Source organism: Varanus komodoensis, unplaced genomic scaffold, assembly GCF_004798865.1.
Source record: "Varanus komodoensis strain SLA01 unplaced genomic scaffold, ASM479886v1 scaffold13_3, whole genome shotgun sequence".
NCBI lineage: Eukaryota > Metazoa > Chordata > Lepidosauria > Squamata > Varanidae > Varanus > Varanus komodoensis.
In genome coordinates, this window is record NW_025335409.1 from 16,152,218 (window position 1) to 16,177,527 (window position 25,310).

General features: G+C 43.5%; 1 protein-coding gene across 1 annotated transcript in view; it reads right to left on the bottom strand.

Annotated features, from left to right (window-relative positions):
- Nucleotides 1-3,584: 3,584 nt before the first annotated feature.
- The window catches only part of GRM3 (glutamate metabotropic receptor 3), a 42,697-nt gene continuing 20,971 nt past the window's right edge, over nucleotides 3,585-25,310 (bottom strand). Inside the window, exons 3-5 of the mRNA XM_044423430.1 lie at nucleotides 7,038-8,104; nucleotides 6,228-6,402; nucleotides 3,585-3,658 (exon numbers count right to left, since the gene is read on the bottom strand). Of these exons, the coding sequence (XP_044279365.1) occupies nucleotides 3,585-3,658; nucleotides 6,228-6,402; nucleotides 7,038-8,104 (1,316 nt within the window). The remainder of the gene's footprint in view (nucleotides 3,659-6,227; nucleotides 6,403-7,037; nucleotides 8,105-25,310) is intronic.

Genomic DNA, 25,310 nt, shown 5'->3' on the forward strand with positions numbered 1-25,310 from the left:
CTTTCATTTAACCCAGGAGTAGAATAGTTAGATTTGATTGCAACTCACAGATTGCAACTCATAGTCTGTAATTTCTCCGAAGCTGTTTATTATCCTTTTTCCAAGATTCCTGAACACCCATTTATATGGGCAGAAGTTCCCCTGCCATTACACCTGCAACACTTTTGGGCTACCACTGGGGAGGTGTTGACTCTTATGCAGGGCAACATGAGTAGAAGCTCCCTTTTGAACACCTGCCTCAATGGGCAAAGTCTGTGCCTGAAAGGGCAGGGACACTGGGAGTGAAATGTCATCCTTAGAACCTTCACACAAGCGGGATGCATGTTTCTTATGTTCAAAGCTGCTTCTGGTCTACTTGTGAGTCCTACTCATGTGACTAAGGTTTCATGGCAAAAAAGGCAGGAGAGCAATTTGGCTCTGCTGCTGCCAAAGTCACCTTGCTCCTCTCACCTCTCCCTGTAGTTGTGTGCAGCATGATTTCTGCACTGTGAGTCCTCTGTACTTATAGATGATGCTCCCATTATCAGGGTTCTCACTGGGATGTGCCAAGCCTCTCTGCACCCTGGTTCACTCCTGCCTGTGGGATGACTTCTGGTGCCTGTGCCTTTCTAAGGAAGCAAGTTGAATCTGGAAGAAGTCCATGACCATTCATGGACCCCAGTGGCACAACAGGGAACCTTCCCCATCTGCCATTTGCAGTAGCTAATTTCCCTTCTCGTTCCTGCTGGTTGTGGGGGAAAGGGGCCAGATAGAGCTGGTTGCCATATCTGACAGCAGGAGGTAGCAGGGTGCATGGGGAGAACAGACACAGTGAACAGGTGCACTGGTGCCATTCCATGGTGCTGCTTAAGCAGCATGTGTGGCCCAATTCCTGGCCAGCACTCACAAACCTTGGACATGTTCAACAGTGACTCAGTCTCTGGGCCACTGTGCCTGGGAAGACAAAATCCAGGGAATCTGGCAGATGGGTTCCATGCACAACCCTTGTGAGGACCCTCCATGACACCTGGGGATTCCCTGCTGCAGACCTTATGCTGAACATGGCAGCAGTGATAGCAAAGACAGGTTTAACTGGGCATGGAACAAAGCAAGCAAGGAAGCTTGATGCCCCTTCCTCCTCCTCCTCATCACCATCTCGTTCAAGTGAATGACATGATTAGGGTGTGTGCAAATGTATGTGTGACGTCTGAGGGTTCTAGAGGCCTGATGGGAACAGCTAGGTGGGTAAGGGTAGGGTGAGCATCCATGCTGCCAGGGGCCTGTTCTCACTGCAGCATGATCAGGAATCCGGAGTCCTTGGTTGCATCAGTCCAAGGGCAGAGCACTTAGAGGATGGACATACTTGCCTTCAGGGTTTCTGTCATTGTCTTTGGGCAGCAGATGAAAGTGCAAGCCTGAAATGGCAAATGTTGTGAATTGAGTTACAAGACTATAACTCACATCTCTGGAATGGCTCAGGAAAGCTCACTTAGGGTGGAATCCTATCACCCCTGTCCTCGGTACATGTCAGTCTCTGAACTTGGAGGCTCCTGTGCAGGGCACAGGGCGAGCTGGCAGTGCTTCTTTTTTTCTTCTGCTTCTGCCATGCCTCCCAACCTGCATTTCATCCAGATGGCCACCTGCAGCCATCTGGATGGAGGGGGAAGGAAGGAGGCTGGGCTGGGCTGCCACCTGGACAAGATGTAAGCCCCTGACTCCAGCCAATCCTGCCCCGGCATATCCCCTTTCCTCCTCTCCGTGGCTGATCAGCAATCCTGGAGTGGCAGCCAGCACAATTCTTTTCACACCTTCTGCAAGAGGGGCAAATGGGTACTCCAAACGATCCTCTGCCATCCTCAGGTGATGTCGGGAGGCCTTGTTTGTGCCCTTGATGTTCCCCTGGAACATGAGTCCGAGGCACTTCCAAACTTCCTTCAATTTCAATTGTGCAACTGGAATGTGTTGTATCATTGTTGCCATATTGTTTATTAAATTGCTGCTACTGTTTCAGTTTCTTGAGTAGGGGATGTCTGAAACCCTTTATTTTAACTAATAAATGTCTACATTTATTACACTAATTTATCTGGAATTGTGTAATTCTTTTCATCGACACCCATTAAGACGCCCCAGGTTGATCTCAAAGGACAGGGTGAATCAAAGGGTGTTGCAGGATGTGTGAGCAATCTCTCAGGCAAACTGAGCCCAGACTCTTAAAGAGGCACCCTGAAACATTGCTTTGAAGCATTCTGAAAAGTTGTCAAGTGGTGCGCTTGACAGTTGCTTCCTATGATTTTTATGGTTTTATGTGCTCTGATAAAGCAGCTTTCATGTGACCCTGGGTCATTCCTGCAACATAGTTTGTAAACAACATGATAGAAATATAGTGAATTTTTAATACACTTGGTGCACTGATGAAATCACACATACTAGTGGCTTTGACATGCAGCTGTGGTTGTGCAAGAGCAGCAGTCTCCTGTGTATTGGGGGGTGGGTGGGAGGGGGGCTGTTTCCAGTGACCTTCTAAAGATGACTATGACATGAAGATATTTTTATGCAGGAGGGTGAAAATCCAAACCAAGAGTTCCCTAAATCCTAGGAAGGAAAAGAAAAGACATTTGCAACCCTCAAAGCTGCCACGTGAGGTGGGTGGTCCCCTCTTTATGCTAAAGCAGGGGTGGGTGACCCCTTTGATGCCTGAATTCATGTTCAGGGATGCTCTCAGGAGCAACAGTCCATGGATGGATGGTACCAAAGGCAAAGGAGATGGAGCCAAACATACATAATGCCAGCATATTTTAGCTTCAAACTCTTACTGAGCCTTGGGAGAGGTATTTTAGAATGGGGGAGCATGACACAAAAACTGGGGAAAAGGGAATGTGTCCTGTGGAAGGACAGGAACAGATTGGGACCACAAGAGATGGGCCAGAGGTTCCACACCCTGGTGCTGAAAGTGGCTTTGATAATACATCAATAACCCGAAGGACTTCAGATGAAACTGTACTCCAGCATGAACCACTTAAATTAGTACAATTTAGTAAATAGTAATGGGCTTGTTTAGTTTTACTTATACAGCATGTCAGCCTTGCTTCTGCTAAGGATCTTGCTCTCCACATATGAAGAATTTTAAGAATCGTGAAGTAGGGGGAAAAAGGGTAAACATGCTGGAAAACTTTTCCAATTTTATTACTGACATCCTTACATTAATTAATACTGCTGTGAAAACCATCTGTTGCACAGAATGTAACCATAATTTACAACATAGAAATGTGGTCTAAGTAAATTACAACAAGGAATTACAAAAGAAATTGTCATTAGAAAGAATGCCTCCCAACACGGCAACTGACCATTCCTTCACTGCTGAGTCAATATGGTGGCACTGGAAGTCATGGTTATTTACACATCCCTTAGAACTGTTAATCACAGAGGGCTCCTAAAGTTGTTCTAAAAAGAACATCACTATATACTGTACAGTCCTCAAAAATAATTTATTACACAGTATCTAGAAAAAAAATGCTAGTCCTTTTAAAAGGGTCTTATTTTCCAAAGTGCACAAGAAATGTGCAATACTTTCTAACAGTCTAGGACTGTGAGAACCGGCTGAATAATCACAGAGACGAGGTGGTGGAATCCACAACTTCTCTTCCATTGCAGACAGTTGGAACATACACATTAGCAGAAGCTGAAAGAGAAAAACTGCCATTAGTAACAAATAATTTTTAGTGGCCCAGGCACTCTGTGCTCTCCTGGCCTTGAAATAAGGAGGAATGCCCCTGAATATTTTTAAATCAGATGATACTTCAAAGTTAAACAAGGTTCAGCTCCAAAGAAAGGAGTGCTGTAACTGTGGTTCAGTGAAGCAGCCACCATTTCTAGCAAAAATTCGTCTAAAACTTTGGGTTTCTCTACACAAGGCATTTATTGCACGCTTGTCATTCCTCATGGAAACATATGGGGGTTTTTCACTGCATTGTTGCTTTCCTAAATTCTCCAGCCTATTTCGTGGGTTCTTTTTTGAGTAATTCTGGTATTACATTTTAAATTATAGCAAAGTGGAAGAAAAGCCTTGTGAAAAGGTAAAAATCCATGGTACTGCAGTTGCATCACAGGGCTGTGCTGGTTAATAGGGTACATAGAAAGGCAGCTAACACTGAAACCCCAAGAAAAGCCCATGTAAAGAAGCCTTCATACAGCAGTGGGTCAGTTTTTAAATTTACATATTTATTTATGTATTGATTTCATTTCATTTTGTTCATTTCATTTCATTTCTGTACTGCTCCACAGCTGAAGCTCTCTTGACAGTATAGAACCCCTTATGTAAAGAAGCCCTTTGCAACAAAGCATCTAGCAGAGTTTCCAGCAAACCTGCACTTGTAAAGTACAGCCACCAAGGTCCTTTGATGGAAACCATGACTGACAAGCTGGCTGAGGAATCTAGACAGTATACATAGAGCCAACTAGTATGCCAAGCATATGTCTTGAATGTTGGTTTTGTTGGGTGGGCCATAAGACAAAGCCAGTTGCTGTCTGCCCTTCCTCTGTGGTGTACCTGGGAGAATCGACCCTACTGGTAACAGAAGCAAAGAGGACAGGGGTGTGTATGATTCAGTCAGCACCGATGCATTGGCAGTGGGTGGAAAAGGATGGTCTGCAAGAGAGACAGATGGGAGGATTGGTGGGTGACATACATGTCCAGCTGCCATTCAGTTAGCATGGCAGCCGGGGGATTAAAGTAAAAATGGAACATGCCTCAGAGAAACATCTTGGCCAGGGTAAGTCTGTGTGAGAGCACTGGTCATTTTGCCCAGCAACGGCACATTCTGCCTGCATGGTTTATTCTCTGTGCACTGGATTGCAGCCTATCTGTAATTTATCTATCTATCTATCTATTTATTTATTTATTTAAAACATTTCTATGCCACCTCCATCGCAACAAAGCCTTGGGGCGGCTCACAAAGAATACATAAAAACATCCATAACTAATAATAATATAACAATTTAAAAGAAAAAAATGAAAAAAAAACAACATTTAAAAAAATCCTATGCATACTTACATAAGATTAAGTGCCACTGAACTCAAGGGGATTTACTCCTAAGGAGACATTTATTTATTTAAAACTTTTCTAAATCGTCCCATTGCTGAAGTCTCAGGATGGTTTGACAATACAAAATGTAAAAAAAAATTAAAACACAGTGTCCTAAATATTCAACTAATAATAAAACCCCAATTAAAACAGTCAGGTCTTAAAACATTGGGAAATACAAAGGTTTTGGCCTGGTGCCGAAAAGAATAAAGTGATGGCGCCAGGCAAACCTCTCTGGGGAGCGAATTCCACAATTGAGGCACTACTGCAGAGAAGGCCCTTCTCCAGTTAGTCACCCTCCTAATCTCCTTCAGGGAGGGTACCTGGAGAAAGGCGTCTGCCCCAGATCTTAAGGGGCAGGCAGGCACATATGGAAGGAGATGCTCCCTCAGGTAACCAGGCCCTAAGCCATTTAGGGCTTTATAGGTCATCACCAGCTGACATGCCTATGACTGCTGGGAAAGTCGACCAACATAGTGATGAAGGCTTGCAGCCTTGTCCCTTCCAGATGAACTCAGCGGCACACAGTCCTTCAAGTGCTGGATTATGCTAGTTTCAAGTGTGAGCACTGCCAATAATAATTAGAAGAGTTTTAACTAATGAGAAAATGCATTATTAAGGTATGCTCTGTTTAGCATGTTAAAGGATTAAAAAGGGACATCAGTCTGATTTTGCTGTGCAGTTCAGAGCTGTAGGAGAGCCAGAAATTCAGCAAATGAAGCATTTCCATATCACAGCCCGACAATTTCAGAGCAAAACAACTTTCCTTGGATTTCTGTCTATTGCACAGCTTTTAATGAGCTGAATTTTTAGAAGAGCATTTACCCTGCAGCTCTTAACATTTTTAGTTACATCTGTTTTTCCTTCTTTTTAATCTTTCATGTAATTTAAAAAATGTTTGGGATTGGTTTTTATTACAAGTACTGTTTGTATTAATTGCCACTGTATTTTATTTCAAACTTATGTTGATTTAGAAACTTTACTTCTATATTATAAACTGCATTTCTGAGATTTGACTATAGCCAAAAACTGCCTTGGGCATCTACTTTTTGCATGGCAAAATGGTGGAAAAATTAACAAATGCAGAAATCTAGAGTGGCAAGGAATGGTTCTCTTCAGAAGGAAAGCCAGTAGTCCTACTTTCCAATCATGCTTTTTGTTAATTACCTTGGGAATAAGTGGTTCCTGTCCCACTGACGCTGAACCTGTTGAGATGCAGCCTGTGCGTAACCACATTCTTTTGAGGCTGGAAGAGGACGATATGCACTTTGGGGGCAAACAAACATCCCAGGACGACAAAGCCGCTCAGACTTACAGAGATGCACATGGTTGTGGTCTGAACCTGTACAGAGAGAATCGGAGCAAGGGAGATGCATAAGCTCCTGTCCCATTTTAGACATTGCGAAACATCAGCGACAGGAACAAACAGGAGCATACAGCAGGGGGCAGAAACTCTGGCCCAGGGCCATATCCAGCCCACACGTTCCCCCTCACCTCCACCATTAGGTGTCTGTCTGTCAGTTGTACAGATTCTAAAAGATTGAAATGTCTTTCCTAAGGCTTAGTGACTGGCAGTAGGACGTTCATGCTACACTGTGCTGACCCTTTTGCCTCCAGCTCCCAGAGCTGCTCCAAAATGGCATTCAGCCCTTGCTTTGAAAGAGGCTCAACCTCCTTAGGGCAGGGAGAGTAAGCATATGAGAAAGAACTGAATGAAAGGGCCAGTGGATGAATGAGTTAATGAGGTGAGCGTGAGTTTCTGTTGTGTGAACGGATGTGTGCTCTTGTGAAAATGGAATGCATGAGAAATGAGAGAGATGGAGGTGTTGCACTGAATATGACTGAGTGTCATTTTCTCCTTGCTGTATGCTGTATACTCCACTGCAGTTTGCTCTGCAGCAGGGCACGCTCACAAAGAAACCACACTCTCATTCAATCTCATCATGAGTTTGTCTGAAACCAAGGCGGAAGACTTACCCTGTAGTCACTGGATGTCACATAAAAGATTGGCAGAAAGGCCAGCCAAATAATGCACGTTGTATACATTGTGAAGCCAATAAATTTGGCTTCGTTGAAGTTTTCTGGGCACTTCCTTGTTTTGAAGGCATAGACAGTGCATAAGACCACAAGGATCACATCGTATGACAAAGAGATGAGCATACTGGAATCCTTGACATTGCACTTCAATATGACAGTCTGCCTTTTCTCAGGAAGAGTGTGCCGGCGAGTGCCTGGGGCCTCCAAAATCAGCCACACGGACACCACCACGATCTGCACCATGATGAGGCTCAGGCAGATGAGGACCTGAGAACGTGGGCTGATGAATTTGGGCCTCTGGGCCCCGTTCTTCACCCCATTAAATATTCTAGCGATGCAGTTTGTTTTTGTCAGGAGAGCAGCATAGCAAATGGCAAAGGATGTGCCCAGGCCCAGACGGCGCAAGGTGCAGATGGCCGGCGAAGGCTTGGCAATGAAGAAGAAGGTCATGCTGTAGGAGAGGAAGACTCCAAAGAGGAGGATGTAGCACAGCTCACGACTTGAAGCTTTGACCAAAGGAGTGTTGTTATGCTTGATAAAGACCCCCACAACGAGGAAAGTGCAAAGGAAGCCCAGGCATGCGATCGTCACAGGGCCGATTGCCCAGGCGTCTTCCCACTTGATGTAATCTTCTGGCAGGTCATAACAGCTGGTGAGATCCCCTGTGGGCCATCTCCCAGGGCCGCAGTCCGAACAGGTGAACTCATCAGCCAGGTACTCAAAGGGCTCACAGGGAATGCAAATCCAACAGCAGACATCTCCTGGTTGCATGTTCTTCATCTCATTGGGTGCACAGGGATCGCTGCACTGGGCAGTGGGAACAATGCCTCTGGACCAGTGAATAGAGTCCACATTGAGGGTGAGGGTTTCTGCCCACTGGCCAACCTTTAAGTAGGAGTATTTGCCTCCACTGTGCTGGAAATTGAAGACATTGTATCGGCCTATTCCATCTCCATAAATGTCAAACTTAACCACGTTGTCTGCAGATTTGGAAGAACTGAATGGGGCTGCCAGAAATAAGAAAGGAAACAAAGAATGTTTTTTGTTTATGTATTTTCCTTCTTTTGCATACACATTTAACCACCCTGTTCTTTCTTGAAAATGCAGTTTGAGCAATCTGAAAGGCAACAGAGTAACTTTGTGAAACTTCATTCCAATGTTTTTTTTGTTTTTAATAATAATAAAGGCCCTGTTCTATCTGCATATTTCATTATACCAACATTCTGTTCCATGCTGTATAGTTCCATGAGTGATGTAGAACCATCTGACAATAAAGCCTGAATTGGAAGCATCGTAAGCTGCTGACTGAGTGGTTGATTCCACAAGCCATGTGGAGTAATACAGCCTCATCAAGAAGCTGCGCATCTTCTCAAGGTTGTTTCCATCACAATCAGTCATCCACACATCATCCTGTTAATTCCCTGCCTTTAGTGTTGCAACTGATGGCAATCCATTAAAGCATATAATTTAAGGAATTGCTATCGGGTTTATTCCACACCACACTGTAACACGAATGGAGGGCACCATCAAAATAACAGGGAAGAAGCAAGCCTGATAAGCTGCCACAGAGATTTCTTCCAGGGAAATCAATGACTCAGTATATTCCTTCTTTGGAAATGTGGATGCTCCTTATGAGGAATGGTGACAGGGCAGGTCTATCCCATCTGAGGCCATGTGAAATTCACATTATGATGTGGGCTGTCCCCCTCAGCCGTCTGTGACTAGGGCTGGTCAAGGACATTGTGGTGACAGTGGCAGAAGCTGCCTCAAGTCCAGTTTTGGCTATGGTGGTGGGGCTGTTGAACTTCATGCCCACTGGCCATCTCTGCCCTGCTTGGAGTCCCAGCTGGGTCGCCCAGGGGTTCTGAGATGGCCGTGTGCCCAGCTTTTGTCTGCTAGTCATTCGGCAATTTTCTGTCTTTTGTGGTCCTTCCTCCCTATTTGGTTGGAAGAGCTTCAAGCTAAAATATGCTGGTACGCTTGGCCTTCTCCCGTTTGCCTTTTGCCCCATCCTCCAATGGAAAGAAATTCTTGAGAGCATCTCTGAAATTGAATTTAACCCTTGGGCTGATAGACTTCTGACACCCTGAGCTATACTTTCCCTGTGCATTGCTGACAAGAACATGAGTCTTTTGTGGTGGAAAAAGAAAGTTGGAGGAATCCACTTCTAATAGTGAGTTGCCATGGGAAACTAGGCAGGTTTCCCTCAGTTCACAGATGCCTGTATGTGCATGTGTGCACCTGAATCATTCCATGCACAGGCTTTTTAGGCATTCCACTGGAAAGAGCAAATCTATGGATCCAAGGAAATACAGAAACGGATCAACTTCTTCCACCAAAATATCAAGGGAAGACAGGGAGTGGGTGAATTCTGTGCATGCCCTGAAACCACTGTGTTCAGGCAATTTACTCCAGTGTGTGTATGTGGGTGGGTTGGTGGAAAACACAACACATTATTATTCCCCATTAGATCTTGAATTTGGGTGTATGCAGAATGAACTGCAAAGTAAGATAATCTTAAACTCGTATCTGATTACCACTGACTGCCATTCCAATCTTCACACTATATAGCTAACAAGAAGGAAAAAAGAAATCAAAACTCAGCTGAGTTTATTAAAAAGAGATATAATTTTGTTTAATTTATAAGTCCCCAGTTCCAGGAGCCTACTCTGAGATTTTAAACACTGATGCCTTGGGGTTGATAAGAGTCATTTAATTTAAAGTTATTCACTTTGGGAAATAACTTCCACAAAAGGCACCAAGCACTGCAAGCTAATTTATACTAGCAATCAAATTCTAATTACAAAGGAAATTAAAAGGCTATTTTTTCAACAACCTCACCCTACTTCTGGGCCTTTTAGAGAACTACAAAGTGATTCTAATAATTTTCTTCTGATGCACATCCCACTGAAGTGGATGGAAGGCAGGCAAATTTCAGATGTGCTTTGAGCAGCAATGCCATTTTTAACTCTAGGGACCTGGTCTGGCCAAGGCACCTCACTTTAGATTTGAGGATACTTAAGGAGAGATGAAGCCACCAGTGTCAAAGATGATATACAGTTTGCACTGATGAATGTGCATGCACAGTATAAACCAGCAAAAGAAAGTTTACCCTGCTCTTCCTCTGTGGACATATTGGTTCTCTGAATGAGCTAGGGGGCCTCTAAAGTTGTCTGGGCAAAAAAAATGCACCAATTCTTTTTCCTGGGTCAAGAATCAATTACATCAGCTCTTGCTATTTTATAAGGTTCTTCTCTTCCCGCTATTGCAGAATCTCTGTATGCACAAGCTCTAACCCCCCATTTTCTTGAGTGTTGGAGGGGTAAAGTTACTTCAGTAAGACAAACAGTCTTGCTCTCACAGTACAAACAGCCTCAAAGCAATTATCTCAGGTGCTCTTTCTAGCAAGTTAAAGGTTGTAAAACTATGCCTGGTATCAAGAAACAATTCTGGATCTGGGACTCTGGGAAAGTTTGCTATACTAACTGATAAACTTTACTAACCTCCTTGTCATTCTGCCAGTACAGCACATACAATACAAATGGGGAACCTGTGGCCCTCCAGATGTTTTTAGACTATAACTGTCTTTGGCCCAAACCAGCATGGTCAATGGTCAGGACAAAGTAAATGGAGTCCAACAACATCTGGAGGGTCTCAGCTCTGCCTGCTTGCTTCAAAGGGCCATGTTTATGTGCACAGAGGATCTAGTTCCATTGTGAAGAATGGAACTATGACCTTGTTAAAGTGGCTGGCTCTGCTCAGTCAAAAGCTGATGAGAATCTCTAAAGTGACTTCATTCATTTTTCAACATGTAGTTCTGACTATGGTTAGCAGAAAGTATGTAGTCTGGTTCCAACATGAGGCTGACAAGCTCTCTCTTCAGGTAATTGTGTGGTGATTAGGCTAGGTCTTCTTAGCATCTGGTACCATACAAGAAATGTCATCTGTGATATCCGTGATCCTTGCCCAAAGTGGTAGAAAATGACAGTCATCGCATGCATTCTGCGTACAATGATTTGTACAAATGCATGATTTAGACGAGCCATCATTTGTGTGGGGCCATGTTGCAGGCCCACTCTTTAAATCTGAAGGGACATTACTCCTAAGCTCAATTCTCACCTGGTCCACACATGGCCATTAATTAAGTACTTTACCAAATGATGTTTGAACAGACTAGATTGAACTTTCATATGCTTTGGCTGATGCTTTGATGTTACCCTAAAGCTCTGGTTTCCCAGTTCACAGCGGTCCTGTGCCCCCAATTGCCATGAAAGTAGAAGGCCGACTATACATGATCCGACTTAAATCCAAATTCAACTTAATGAAAAATTTCCATTTTCTCAGGAATGGAACTTATTCATAACCGAGGGACTGCCTTATTTGGGTAACCAGATTTGGGTGCTGTAACTCAAGGATGGAATTCTAACTCAAGATGAAGGTAGCCCTCATGGATAATATGAGGCCACCACTATCAATCCACCACAATCCCGATTATTACAACATGCAAGAAACACAAACCAAGAACTGGAATTATGGGAGCAGTCAGGTGTTCATGCACACAATTATCTATGGATGTACACATCACATCGCATTACAAAAGATATAGCATATACACATGTAGCATATTAGCAAGGAATGAAATACAGTATATGCAAAATGTTACAGATAAAGTACTGCAGATAAGATAAGAACTGGGCCAAAAAACCCGCAGGTGATTCTAGCACTGTGTCTTCCATTACTTTTTACTCTAGGATAGGTGCCTTCTACTTCCCCTGGATCTTAGCATCCTGATTCAGATCAGGGACTCAGTGACTCTAACAACAACAGCAAAAACAACAACTTAATAAAAATGAAAAACAAAGAAGCATGAAACAAGATAAAATTAAAAATAATGTTCATTTTTGCCCTTGGTTCCAAGGTTGGTGAGTTAATCATTAAGAGGGAACTGAATCAAAATTTATGCAGAGCGTATTAATCCAAAAAAGTGAGCCAAGAAACTACAGGTCAGCTTCACACATATGCAAGGAATTAAGCATGCAAATTCAGAGCTCAGGCAGTCAGAGAAATCTGCAACAAACTCAAATGAGGTCAGAACCCAAGTACAACCTGTATATTCTGCAGCGGACCAGCTTTCCAGGATCACATGGATTTTGTGGGGCTGAAAGGCAGCTTTTTTTTTTAAGTGTAGTTTTTGTGCAAATTTTGCTGCAGAAAATATGTAAAATAACAAAAACGCACAACTTATCCCAAATAATATAGCACTGGAATACACATTTGGGGGTGATCTGTGCATTTTCAGGATTGCAAATTTATATAAATGTGAATTATTTGCGCAATTCTTTCCTGCATGAATTTCCAGTCTGTTAATAGGTGAATGAAAGAGGGAAAACTGAATCCCTGCTGGTTACCCCACTGTGCGGGTCTGGATCTTATGGCTGCTTCTATTCCCCAGAGGTGTCTGTTCCCCTGCCTTCTGAGCATGCCAAGCGTGAGGAAGTCCTTCACTTGCCTTGCTCTCCCTCTGGATAGTTGCACTGACTGGGGCCAGAGGCGGAGGGTAAGTGAGGCAGCACAGGCAGTAATGAAGAGAGGAACCCACGCAGGGAGGGGGTCCCACTGTGGGTATTTTGCCCCTCAAGACAGGGAGCCTCTATAGAATGGCTTGTGGGCTGCTCCAAACGTCAGGCTGACCACTGTTGAAAACAGCATGCTGGATTAGAAACATAGAAACAGAGTGAGTCAAAAGGGGTCTCCCGGGCCATCTAGTCTGACCTCCGGCACCAGCCGGCTCCGCTCATGACATTAGATGGACCTTTGGCCTGATCTAGCAGGGCTCTTTTTATGAGCCATTAGGGAGATGCTCATATAGGTTCAGCATTCAATTAGGACGAAAATTAAGAGGCAATAAACAATGTTTGTCTTTGCATGAGCAAAACAAGTGCTTTTGAAATGCTGCACATGTAAATAGTTAACAAGCCTGTAGATGGCAGCAAAGACTACAAAGTGCTGCATCTTTGCCAATATTGGTTTAAAACAAGAAACGGAAAAGGTATTTGTGAGAAATTAAAATGGAATAGAAATAGAATAGAATATAGAGATAGGACGAGAGAGGATGTTCAGTGTAGCTCTGCTTTCTGGCATCTCCAGATGTTTTGGACTACAACTCCAATCAGGCCAGCATAGCCCAAGGTGAGGAATCCTGGGAGCTGTACAAGGGGTCCAAAAAGCTCCATTTTGCCAAAGAGGGGGCAGGATCTATTTAATCACAGGTTTGCCACTCAAACTACAGGGAAGCTGTAGTTAATTTTGGCTTCTAGACAAGTGTAGTTGAATGATGCCTATATTTATTATGCATTGTCTTTCATTTTGTCCTTTGTTCATTGACACATTTTAATTTTGCACAAATGTATTCATATGTATTTGCATACTTTTGAAGTTGTGCAAGTTCACACTCCCGAGTAGTGTGCAAATCCCCCACAAATGTGTATTTTCACACTTTGGCCTATGGAAGATATTAAAATTTTTAGTTGGGAATTTCTTATTGTACTGTGTTGTACTGTAAAATGATGGTGATGGTGACGACGCCGATGACGATTATAATGTAAAAAACAGTTCACAGTTCCTTGGAATCTGAATACCTTGGGAGAAGCTGGTTTACTGTGGAATCTGTGCATTGGATTCTTTAAAATCTGAACTCAGCTCAATCCATTGCAGATTTCTCCAACAACCCTAGTTAGATCAGGGGCAGATGAATTTTTTGTGCCCATGGGCACTGTTGGATATTACAGAAACTATCACGGGCACCATAACAAAATGATTGCTAAGGAGAGCACTGCTAGCCCCAAAGGACAAATAATCTGCCCAAACGATGTACTGAAGAACTCATTTGACCTTCTAGCTCAGCACCTTTCTCTTTCCCCTGCCTCCTCCTTTTTCTTGGTGCCTGAATGCACTGCAGAAGAAAGTATTGGTCTTGTTTTTCATTTCCTGAAAATGCATCTGAGCCCTGTGATGCAGCCCAGAGGGGTTCATGGAAAATAAAGATGGAATCATCTGGAGGCCCTCATTTTGCTTTGAAGCTATGCCAGCTGCCTATAAGGAAATTAGTTCCTTTAAAAAAAAAAGTAGGATGGATAGGGTACCTTGATGGGCACCATTAAAGGTGTCCTGGGACACATTGCTTGCCTCTGGTCAGTGTTTCAGTGAACTGCATGACACAGGTAAGGAGAGCTTTGAGCTGATGACTTCCCATTTCATGCAGCACTTTCTTAGCCACTATATTAGGCCATCTCTCTGGATCTTGCTGCTCCTCAGATCCACCGGGAGATGTAAACATGGCAGGGTAGTGATGGATCTGCTCAATTATATCTTAACACTAAAGGTTTTTCTAGGTGACTTGAGAAAATTGTGAGCTTTTTATCCCAGCAGGTATGTTTCTTTTAAATGGAACTTGTGTAAGGGAACAAAGAACAGAAATAACAAACTCTTGTCACTTGTCTTTGCTCAAGATTTCACTGTCATTGTAGGGCATCGTACACTTCAAGCACTCAAATTGCAATGTTTTGTACCTGGGAAAATGTTCCTGTGACTTGCTCTGTGAGTGATAAAGGCATCTCTTGGAAGGCCTTGTGGCATGGTTGAGGGGCAGCCACATAGCTCCCCCTTCCATGCCTGCACCATTTTGTGAAGCTCTCTTAAGGCACCAGCCAGACACACCCTCAAGGTCAGCTGTGTGTGGGCACCGAGATCAGCCTAGACTCCAACCCTTTCTTGACTGGCCTTGTGCACACAAATGGCAAGGCACCCATGTGTACTATTCACATATCTCTCCTTCTTTCCCCCCATATTCTGAGCTGATTAGTAGTAGGGATAAGTGAGGAAGCCATCTGGATCAGCTCTGTGGACTTTGCTATAGAATCTGAGTTCCTGGTGAATGCACCCGGCATTCACATGATGCTTACCAAGAAATCAGGCTGAGCAGCCACTGTGCAAACAGCATCCCTCCTCTGCATCACATGCAGCAGCCTCTGTACATGCTTCAGGTGATGTGGAAGAAGGTTGCTAGTTGTATACTCTTAGTTCTGCAAGCGTTTGCAGACTTTCTCTCAGCTTGGCTTGCTTTCTAAGGCACAGAGAAAGTCTGTGACCAGGAGAGGGACAGATTCTGTGAAGCTTTGTTGCAACCCTAAGTAGGGCCATGCTGAAAATGTCTTCCAAGCTTTTGTTTTACTGTTCTCAATTCAACTTGACAGAAATGACATTTCTTTCAAGAAGAAATTCAGAAGAGAAGAAATCTTAAGGAAATTCTCATGGGTTTGATCCAGGGCTCTTGTTTTTACCTTATTTATGAGGTGACTGAGAAACTTGCTTGAGCATTCTGCCATTCATAGTAGAATAATCTCTGACAGCTTGTAGCTGCTCGGCTTTTCAAAGTTCAGCTGAAGCTCAGGGAAAGATACCATGAGCCACTTCTTCCCATTTTTCAGATCAGATAGTGCAGGTAGCCTGGGAGGCAGCAAAAGCACATGGCACCCTTGGCCACTTCACAGGGATCATGTAAGCTCAAAGATATCACCCAAAGAAAGTCAAATAAATTATAAAACTCCCCGAGAATTATGCAGAGAAATGGAAATCACTTTCCTGGTGGAAGAACATTTTCAGGAAACTGGTGGACACATGTTGGCACATCACTGGAACTACCTGTTTTGTGGAGCTGAAGGTGCCACTGACCCTTTCTTCCCCATTCCAGGAAGTAATATTTTACCCCATGAAATATTGGTTCAGCCCAAAGGGTTGGAACTAAGAAAGAGTAGGGCTGTAAGAACTTTGAATCAAAAAGAGCAGGAAAGCTGAACAGGCAGGAGCTGCTGTTGCCACTAAGGCCCTTGCAGACTTGGTTTAGGGTTTTGTGGATTCTGCACATGCAGTTGACTCTTCTGTGTTCAGACTAGTTGAAGAGGACATTTTGGATTCCTTTGAGTTGGATTGAAAAGGACATTACAACTTTATGGCTCTACAGCCAGTTTTATATGTATTGGTGCTGTTGTCAGGGGCTTCAGTACATGGGTTGTAATATTTTGTTGTTATTCGAATATATTATAATTGTCTTGTTATAAAATTGCTGATAAGAAGAGGTTCATTTTGTATGCTAGGTTGTGTTGCAATGTTCAACAGGAGGCCAATGTTACAGCAGCAGTATTTTAAGCATCTGCATAAGAGATGAGCTATATCCACAGTCAGAAACAGAATGTTTGGAAGACCAGAGGAAAGTACTGAAGTTCAGAACTACACTAGGTTTAGGGTATGTTGGGTTGGTAACCATATTATTATTTATTTAGTGTATGGCGATGGAACAATTAGCCAGGAGCCTACGATGCTAATACGGAGTAGATGGTTGACTGCCTACAATTGCTAGTCCCTCCTGTTTGCGCTCACTTGCTTATCCAGCGTGCCTCGCCAGGGGCGAACTAGCTTCACACACATGTAGACCAGCTGGCGTTCGGGTTGCTGGCTCATTCAGGCTCCTTCTGCTGATCGTGCCTTGCCTCACATCTGAGCAGGCCCGGCTCTGGCGCCCGCTCTCCTCAAGAATCCTGCTAGCTTTTCCCGCTGGAGTGGTACCCATTTTTCTACTTGCAGTATTTCATGCTTTTGAACTGCTGGACGGGTGGGAGCTAAAGGCGAATGATGGGTGGGTGATCACTCTGTGACACGGTGCAGGTCTCGAACCTCTGGAGTGTCTGCCATTTCTGGTCTGCACTTCCAGTGTCATTAAGCTATTGTGCCTCCTAAGCATATGTAATGCTGTTAAAAAATAATGGCTGGTGGGGAAATCAGTAATGGATTTTTGTCTGGAGGTATTTGGGACCTTGATGCAAGTATTGATCACAAATTCCAGGGCTGCACAAGTCCTCAGAAGTACCTTGTTCCTAGTGCTTGGCTTCTGACACAGTAGCAAGAAGCAGTTACATGGTTGCTGCAAAACTATTGAGAAGGTAATCAGAAACTCTTCCCATTTTACTGCAAATCACTCAGAGATCTCAATCTACCTTCATACCTGCTATAGAAAATGCAGTTTTTGAAATGCATGCAACTAACATTTCTAAGGTTGTCAGGTCTCAGGCCCTCACTTGAAGTTCTATGGCTTTAGCCTCACGCTCAAGCTCTTTAGAGACAGATTATTTCTTCTTGAGAGCTTGTACTGTGAGCTGCATCCAAATGTTCATTAGGCTCCAATAGCCCTGACTCACCACAGTAGCCTTGTTGTGGTCTAGATCCAGAGAAGCAAGATGTTGGCTCACGAGCTGTGTGCAAAGATTGTGTGGCTTCTTCAGCACAATTCGATATCTTAGCAGGGTTCAGGAAAACACAATAACCCACATTTCAACAACAGCCACTCAGTCCTTGAGAACTGTTATTGTGTTGCCCAAACCTAGTCAGTGTATGTCCATCCTCTTGAGCCAATACTTTGCACTTGCCTCCACTTTGTGGACCTTAAATGTTCTTGTGGAAAACAACAGCAACAAGCAAAGTAGATACTGAACACTTGAAATCTGCCCCGCTGTGTTCTACAGCTTGTTGGTCATGGACTTCCTTTCTACTTGGAAATCCCTCAGTCCTCAGGAAAAGAGGTCAAGGGCCACTTAGTCACATTACTTCACTTTGCAATATTTTGCTCCACAGAATCTGTTCAGGAACAATCATGAAACCTCAGGGGAAAAAGATTGTTGATGTATCATTTCTTTGCTTAAAAGCAAGGGAACAGACCCAAGGAGAGACTGACAGTGAAACACAGCTGCAGAGATCTTTCAAAAAGGGCATTAGTGACACTAGTCTAAAATTCATTAAAATTCTTGACCTCTTTCTACTTTAGCCATGTGGATTTGTCAGTGTATGACTGAGAGTACAACACATTTTCATTTAGACCTACACAAAGTCTCCTGAAGATAAAATTCTTATTTGGGAGACACTTTCCTTTTGTAGCAGTTGATCATCTCTGCACTCAGGATCACTTTTGCCAGTGGTGGTGGGGAAATGATATAATGATGGTGGTAATAATTGCAATCATCATCATCATGGAAGGCATATGAAGCCCAGTCTTTAAAAGATGCAATTTACTGAAATGCCCAGTTCTCAGATGAATGAAGAAAAATAGAATTATTTATCTATCAAAGACCTGCATGTCTATCGATCACTTAAATGGGATTACTTGGATTTGTTCCATTATGACTAAGACTCCCTTCTCAAGTTATGCTGGCTATTTGGAAGACACTTGGGTACATTTCTTTCTTGAACTACCAAGGAAAGAACCTACATTCTGGTGAGTTATCCTGCCAGAAAGTGGTTGGATTTTGACCTCTATCAGTTCCTGCAGGAAGTAATGAGAATTACATTTTTGGACAGCTGCCCCAAATGAAAAGGTCCCTGAATTTAGTCAAGTAGCTCATAAGGGACATTGCTATTCTAAACCTTAAATAAACCTTTCTTTCTGGTGTTCTCACTTACTGCATGCAAGGACGTTTCATTTTAGAAACATAGAAACATACAAAACAGAGCGAGTCAGAAGGGGTCTCCCTGCCCATCTAGTCTGACCTCTGGCACCAGCCGGCTCCACTCATGACATGCCCACCATGTACTCACGACATTCCCACCATTTTAATGTGGGGGACCATTTTAAATTGTGCAGTTCAGAATATTACCACTTCATTCAGTGTAATATGTAAAACATTTGGATACTATCCAAGAATCACAAGCCCTTTTCTACATAACAGAAAAACAGCCTTTAAAAAATGCTACTTTGGGTTGATAGGGCAATTTAGGTTGTAGAAGTACATGCTTAATTTTTTCAATAACCTCCTCCAGCTGCCACTCCATTGTTGGGGTTCCAAATCCACACAGAGCAAAACATTCCAACCTCTAAGATGTAGGATGCTGTATTTTGCTCAGCTTTGCTGAAACAGATTTGTAGAAAATATAAATAGTCAAAGTAGAAGATGTGGAAGAGTCATGCTGCTCCAAGCACTTCAAAGTTCATGCATCGAAGTATGTTCTTAGTACCAATTTGGCACTGTGGCATACTTTTTAGGAACAGAAGATAGCTCAGAATATCCCAGGTTCAAACCATCTCAGTTTGATACTAAAAATAATTTTAAAGCACCATAAAGAGATCAATTAGCCATATAAGTGTTTGCAAAAACAGGATCAATGGAACAGTGAGACAAAAACACTGTATTCCTAAAAAGTTTGTGTGGGTCAAATCATCAAACACGCAGCTTAGGTTTCAATTCATGCTGAAGGCTTGTGTGTGGTTCAGATTCGAGCCAAGAAAAATTTGGTAATGGTTTCCCCACACCTCTGGGGTTGTTTTCATTTTAAGTTCAGATGGTTAAGTTTAAATATGATTCACACCCCAGTGCTGATCTGGAAAGCAGATCAAAACAATTTCATGGGCCTAAGGATGTAGTGAAGGATCAATACTATGAAGAATGCATAAAATAAAAATACTTGGATCATACTTCGTCCCTGCTTACTCCTGGGAAAATGAGTATAAGCTTGAGGTATAACATAGTTTGTTCTATTTTTAATCATTGTGGGTGGCTGCAGCCCTTGGTCCTACTTTTATATTTCTCAGCTCTTTAAGGGGACAAAAGCTGAGAAAAATCCTAAATAGGTTAGAACTAGAGTGCATGTTAATTTCATTCTGTCAGGTTAATGCTAAAACTTGCACTCTTGAACACAAATGCAAACATATTTTGTGGGTAAACCTCATATCTTAGAGTTGGCAGGGGTTCGCTCACACCTGCTGGCCAGAGTTGGCAGGGGTTCTCTCATGCTCGCTGGCCTCCATCTTTGAGGCCTCGTGGAGAATGGGTGAAGTTCCAGAGGACTGGAGGGTGGCATCAGTGGTCCCAATTTTCAAAAAGGGTCGTAGAAGGGACATGCGGAATTACAGACCAGTTAGCCTTACGTCCATTGTAGGAAAAACAATGGAAAGGCTCATAATAGAGAGAGATCTAGTGATGCTAGATAGGGAAGGGAGGCTGACAGCCACACAACACGGCTTCCGCAAAAACAGGTCCTGCCAGACAAACCTTGTGGAATTCTATGACAAGCTTTCGAGATGGCTAGATGGAGGGGATGCAGTGAATGTGGTATACCTGGATTTCAGCAAGGCCTTTGACAAAGTGCCCCATGATATCCTGGTGGAGAAACTGAAGAGTTTTGTTATACACCAAAGCACTGTCCAGTGGATTAGGGCATGGTTGACTGACCGAAAGCAGAAGGTAACCATTAGTGGGGAATCATCGGGATGGCGACCAGTGACAAGCGGGGTCCCCCAGGGCTCTGTCCTGGGGCCGATCCTGTTTAATCTTTTCATAAATGACATGGAAGAAAGGGTGAACAGTCTGCTGATCAAGTTCGCAGATGACATTAAAACTGGGGCAGTGGCTACAACTGAGAAGCAGGTACTCCAGATCCAAAAAGTTCTGGACAGACTATGGAAGTGGGCAGGAGACAACAGGATGGCATTCAATGTGGATAAGTGCAAGGTCTTGCACTTGGGGCATAGGAATAGGTGTCATAAGTACAGGTTAGGGGACAAGTGGCTGGAGAGCAGCACTTGTGAAAGGGACCTCAGGGCACTGGTTGACTGCAGGCTAAACGTGAGTCAGCAGTGTGATGCGGTGGTCAAGAGGGCGAACGCCACCCTTGGTTGCATAGCCAGAAGCGTGGCTTCTGAATTGAGAGAGGTATTACTACCACTCTATATGACTCTGGTGCACCCGCAACTGGAGGATTGTGCTCAGTTTTGGGCTCCTCATTACAGAAAGGATATCGCCACAAGGATATAGCGTAGGGCCACAAGGTTGGTGGCCGGTTTGCAGGGGATGCCGTATGAGGCAAGACTGAGGGAACTGGGTCTCTTCAGCCTGGAGAAGAGGAGACTCAGAGGGGATATGTTGGCGACATGCAGGTACGTGAGAGGATGTCACATGGAGATGGGTAGAGACCTGTTCTCCCCTGCAGAGGAAGGCAGGACGCGCCCCAACGGAGCAAAGCTCAGGGAGCCAAGGTTCCATTTGGATGCCAGGAAGCATTTCCTGACAGTTAGGACCCCGAGGGCTTCCAAGGGAGGTCGTTGAGGCCCCATCTGTGAGGGTGTTCAAAGATAGGCTGAACATGCACATGGTGGGCATGTCGTGAGCGGAGCCGGCTGGAGCCGGGGGTCAGACTAGATGGCCCAGGAGGCCCCTTCTGACTCGCTCTGTTTCTATGTTTGTATGTTTCTATCTTTCTAAGCATGTGATCGCATTCACCAAATTTGTACCTTAGAAAAATGTACCCTTTAATGCACATATTGGAAAGATTTGCATAGTTTTGTCAACAGGGAAAAACTATGCTGTTTGATGCATGCTTCTAAAAATGCTTGCCTTAATGTTCACCCTTTTCTCTTAGAACAACAGCAGCAGAAAAGCTTACAACTGGGAACAGAAGTGAGATGAAGTGAGCATTTTGGCAGAAGTGGGAGAAACTTGAGGAGACTTAGCATCAACAATTCTCCCATTTCTAGTTAGAATCCAGCCAGATATTAGCTTTACAAAAAACTTGTCGGCCCAGTGCGCACCTGCTGTGATGAAGGCAAACCCCATGCTAGGTGTAATCGGTAATGGAATAGAAAATAGAACTGCCAAGATCTTAGTTCCCTAATACAAATCTTTGGTGTGACCGCACTTGGAATATTATGTTCTGTTCTGGCCACCTTACATGAAAAAGGGGACTATTGAGTTGGAAAAAGTACAGTGAAGGGCAACAAAAATGATCAGGGGGCTGGAGCAGGTCCCCTATGAGCAGCAGCAGCAGCAGCAGCAGCAGCTGAGATTTTTCAGCTGGGAAAAAGGGTGAGTAAGGGGAGTCATGAGAGGAGCCTAAAGTAATGCACAGTGTGGAAAAAATGGAGAGGAAAAGTGGAGGTGTTTTTCTCCTCCCATAACACTGAACCCAAGGTTCATGAAGCTGATTGGTGTGAGGTTTGGGACGTATAAAAGGAAGCACTTCTTCACACAGAGTACAGTTAAACTATGATATCTGCTGCCATGGGAAGTGGTGATGGCCACCGATTCGGATGGCTTTAACAGGAGACTGGACAGATTCATGAGGGAGGAGGCTATCAGTGGCTACTAGCCTTGCTGGCTATGTGCAGCCTCCTTCACCAGAGGTGTCCTGCCTGCATACACCAGTTGCTGAGGGGCTTGGGCAGGAGGGGGTCTTGCACCCATCCTGCTTGCGTGACCCTTTGCACAGCTGGCTTGCCACTGAGTGTATGGAGTCTTGCACCGGATGAACTTTTGGTCTTATCCAGTATGGCTTTTCTTATGTTCTTATGCTCTTAACTTGCCATTCGTGCTCTGAGCCAGTTTCTGTTGTTTTGGTGTGGGTGGTGGAGGTGAAATTCCAGTTCAGATTTTCAAATAATGGCTCAAATTAAGGAATGGCAATGTTTAGTTGAACATTCTTGAACAAAGACATTTCGAAGACAGACTTCATGGTATTGCTGAATTCCAGTGTATCAAGAAACCCCAATTCCTCTGTTTTGAATATGTGCAAATGTGAGTGTGTGTGTGTGTGCATGTGTGTTGGTATCACATTACATATGCTAATCATCTCACCATTGTACTATTGTCTGTATTATCACCCAACAATGTTTTGTGAATATCAACTGTTAAGGCAATTAACACCCTCTGGATGTCCCTAACTCCTGCATTTGTCTGTGGATCAGCCAGTTTAAAGCTGCAGCTGGTGAAGTGAAAAGTGTCCATGAAAGTTCATGCCAAATTAAATGCATCAGCCCTTAAGGGACCAGAAGACTCCTTGTGTGTTCACATTAAATCCCTTTTCAGGAGAATTAGAGAGCCTTCTCTGTTTCTGCTTCAGGTAGACTTTTTGTTTGAAACAATGGGGAGTTTTGCTGGTAAATCTTGCATACTTTAGTACAGTTCGTAATGCAACCCAGTGCTATGTTAATGCCGCAGCAACTGCAGTGCTATTCCTAGCCAAGATCTGAACCATGTTGTGGAGGTCCAAAGCCATTTCCAGCCCAATAAACCATCTAGAGACTTGGTTGCCTTGCATGACGCAAATACACCCAGGAAAAGAAGAGGAAATGCCAAAATATTTATACAACTTAAGCTGATACTTTAAAAAATGTTTTTCACTTGGCTCTGCACCAAGGCATGTTGTGCAACTGCAAGCAGGGTAGACAGAACATCCGGCTCCTCAACCCCCTGCTGCTGACACAACGAGAGATTTAAAAATAATATCAATAATCCTTGATATAGGGGTTTATTTTCCAATCTGAAGAATTAAGTTATATGCAGGCTAAGTTCAAGGATGAGTCAGAAAATTCACCTAAGATGTACACTCCCTGTGGGTAGTTACTACTGGCAATGGCTGGGTTAAAAAAAGGCACTATGGCCCATCATTCCTATGGAAAAATTCAGCCACTGATTTTCAAAAGATGCTGCAACACTGTGGTTTCCAGTAATTTCTTTGGCGGAAACCTTCCAAGCTTTGGATGGATCACATTCCAGTTAAATAGAGATACACATATTATTTTATGGTCATTATTTCACTAGAGAACTTACTCAGGCAGAAGGTGTGTGAGACTTCATTTCCCAGTTTTCCTGGCTATTGGCCATGATGGTGGAGGCTTTGGAGTTGAAGTTCAAATCATAGAAATCTACTTGCTGTCTGTCTCTGACTTACAAATCCCAGCTCTTCAAACTTATGATTTATTAGGTAGCTCCTTCAGCTGTGTCAAAGAGGAAGGAAGGATCTCTTCATGATCATATTAGAGTACAGGACATGGAATAATGGGCTCAAATTACAGGAAGTCAGATTCCAGCTAGATACCAAGACAAATTTCCTGACTGTTAGAGCAGTATGACAATGGAAAAATGGAAGTTGTGAGGTCTGCCACACTAGAGGCATTCAGGATGGAACTGGGCAGCCATCTGAGAGGGATGGTTTAACTTGGAGTCCTGCACTAAGCAGAGAGTTGGACCTGATGCCCTTCTGGCCCCTTCCAACTCTACTCTTCTATTATTCTGTTTATGTGGCAAAAACCTTAAAAGTGGCTCCTATTGTGCAGGCTGAAGTGAGGCCCTCGGGCTCAGAAGGCTGAAAACAGAGGCCGTGTCCTCACAAGAGCGTATGTCAGAAGGCAGGTGCATAACATGGCTCTGCTGCATGATGACTCCTGTCTATAGTTTGGAATCAGACCACATCTGGGACAGAAAAATGGTTTAAATAGTTAATTTTATTTCACATTTACTGTAAGGGGTTTTTGACACTTTTAAAATAAAAAGCTAATAAAAATTCAGCTGAGGAGCTCAGCTAGTGTATATGGCATAGAAAGTTTTTTGTTGTGCTCAGAAGCGAGGGAAATGAATGTGTGCTGCAGGCCAATGACTCCTATTTACTTTCTTACCTGAATGAAATGGTTACCATGGAAATGGGCTCTCAAGGCATGTTTTTTCACCTCTTGAAGTCCAGCAAATCCCACAAGTAAAAGGGAACAGAGGTTTTTCACTTTTTAAAGCTGAGAATGGGCAGGGCTGAGGGATACTGAAGAAAAATATACCACTAGCACATTCGGAAACTTTTTAAAGATGCTGTGTAGGATAAATTTAGCACACTTGTGATTGGCTTACAAAGCACCTTGCTCCTATTGTACAAATGTCTCAATCCCAAGAGGATTACTCATGAGTAAAAGTATGCAAGCCAAGCAGGACAGATCATTATGTATTTTACTATGTCACTGAAATTGCTCCATGCAGCAACTGTTGCCAAGTGCTCTTTTGTACAGTGACATAGCAAGCACCATGATGCCAATGAGGAATTCTTTTTTCTCTTTATCCACTAATCCTCAGCTATGATTTTGTATCCAGATGCAATACATAAATAAAGGAGGAGTTCAGGATATAGCACTAATATTCATATCTTAAAATCTGGCTGATGTGTGGAAAGAAAATAAGGAATGAGTTGAAAGAAGGAAACACTTTACTCCACACACAGATCAGCTTCAGCACAGTCTTCTATCTGGTGTGTCCCCTTTCTTGGCAAAGCACTTGGGAAGCAAGGGGAAGGGATCACACCGTGGACAACGCTAAAGATTGGCTCCTGTAAACAGCAACCTGAAGGGTGCAAGCTTAT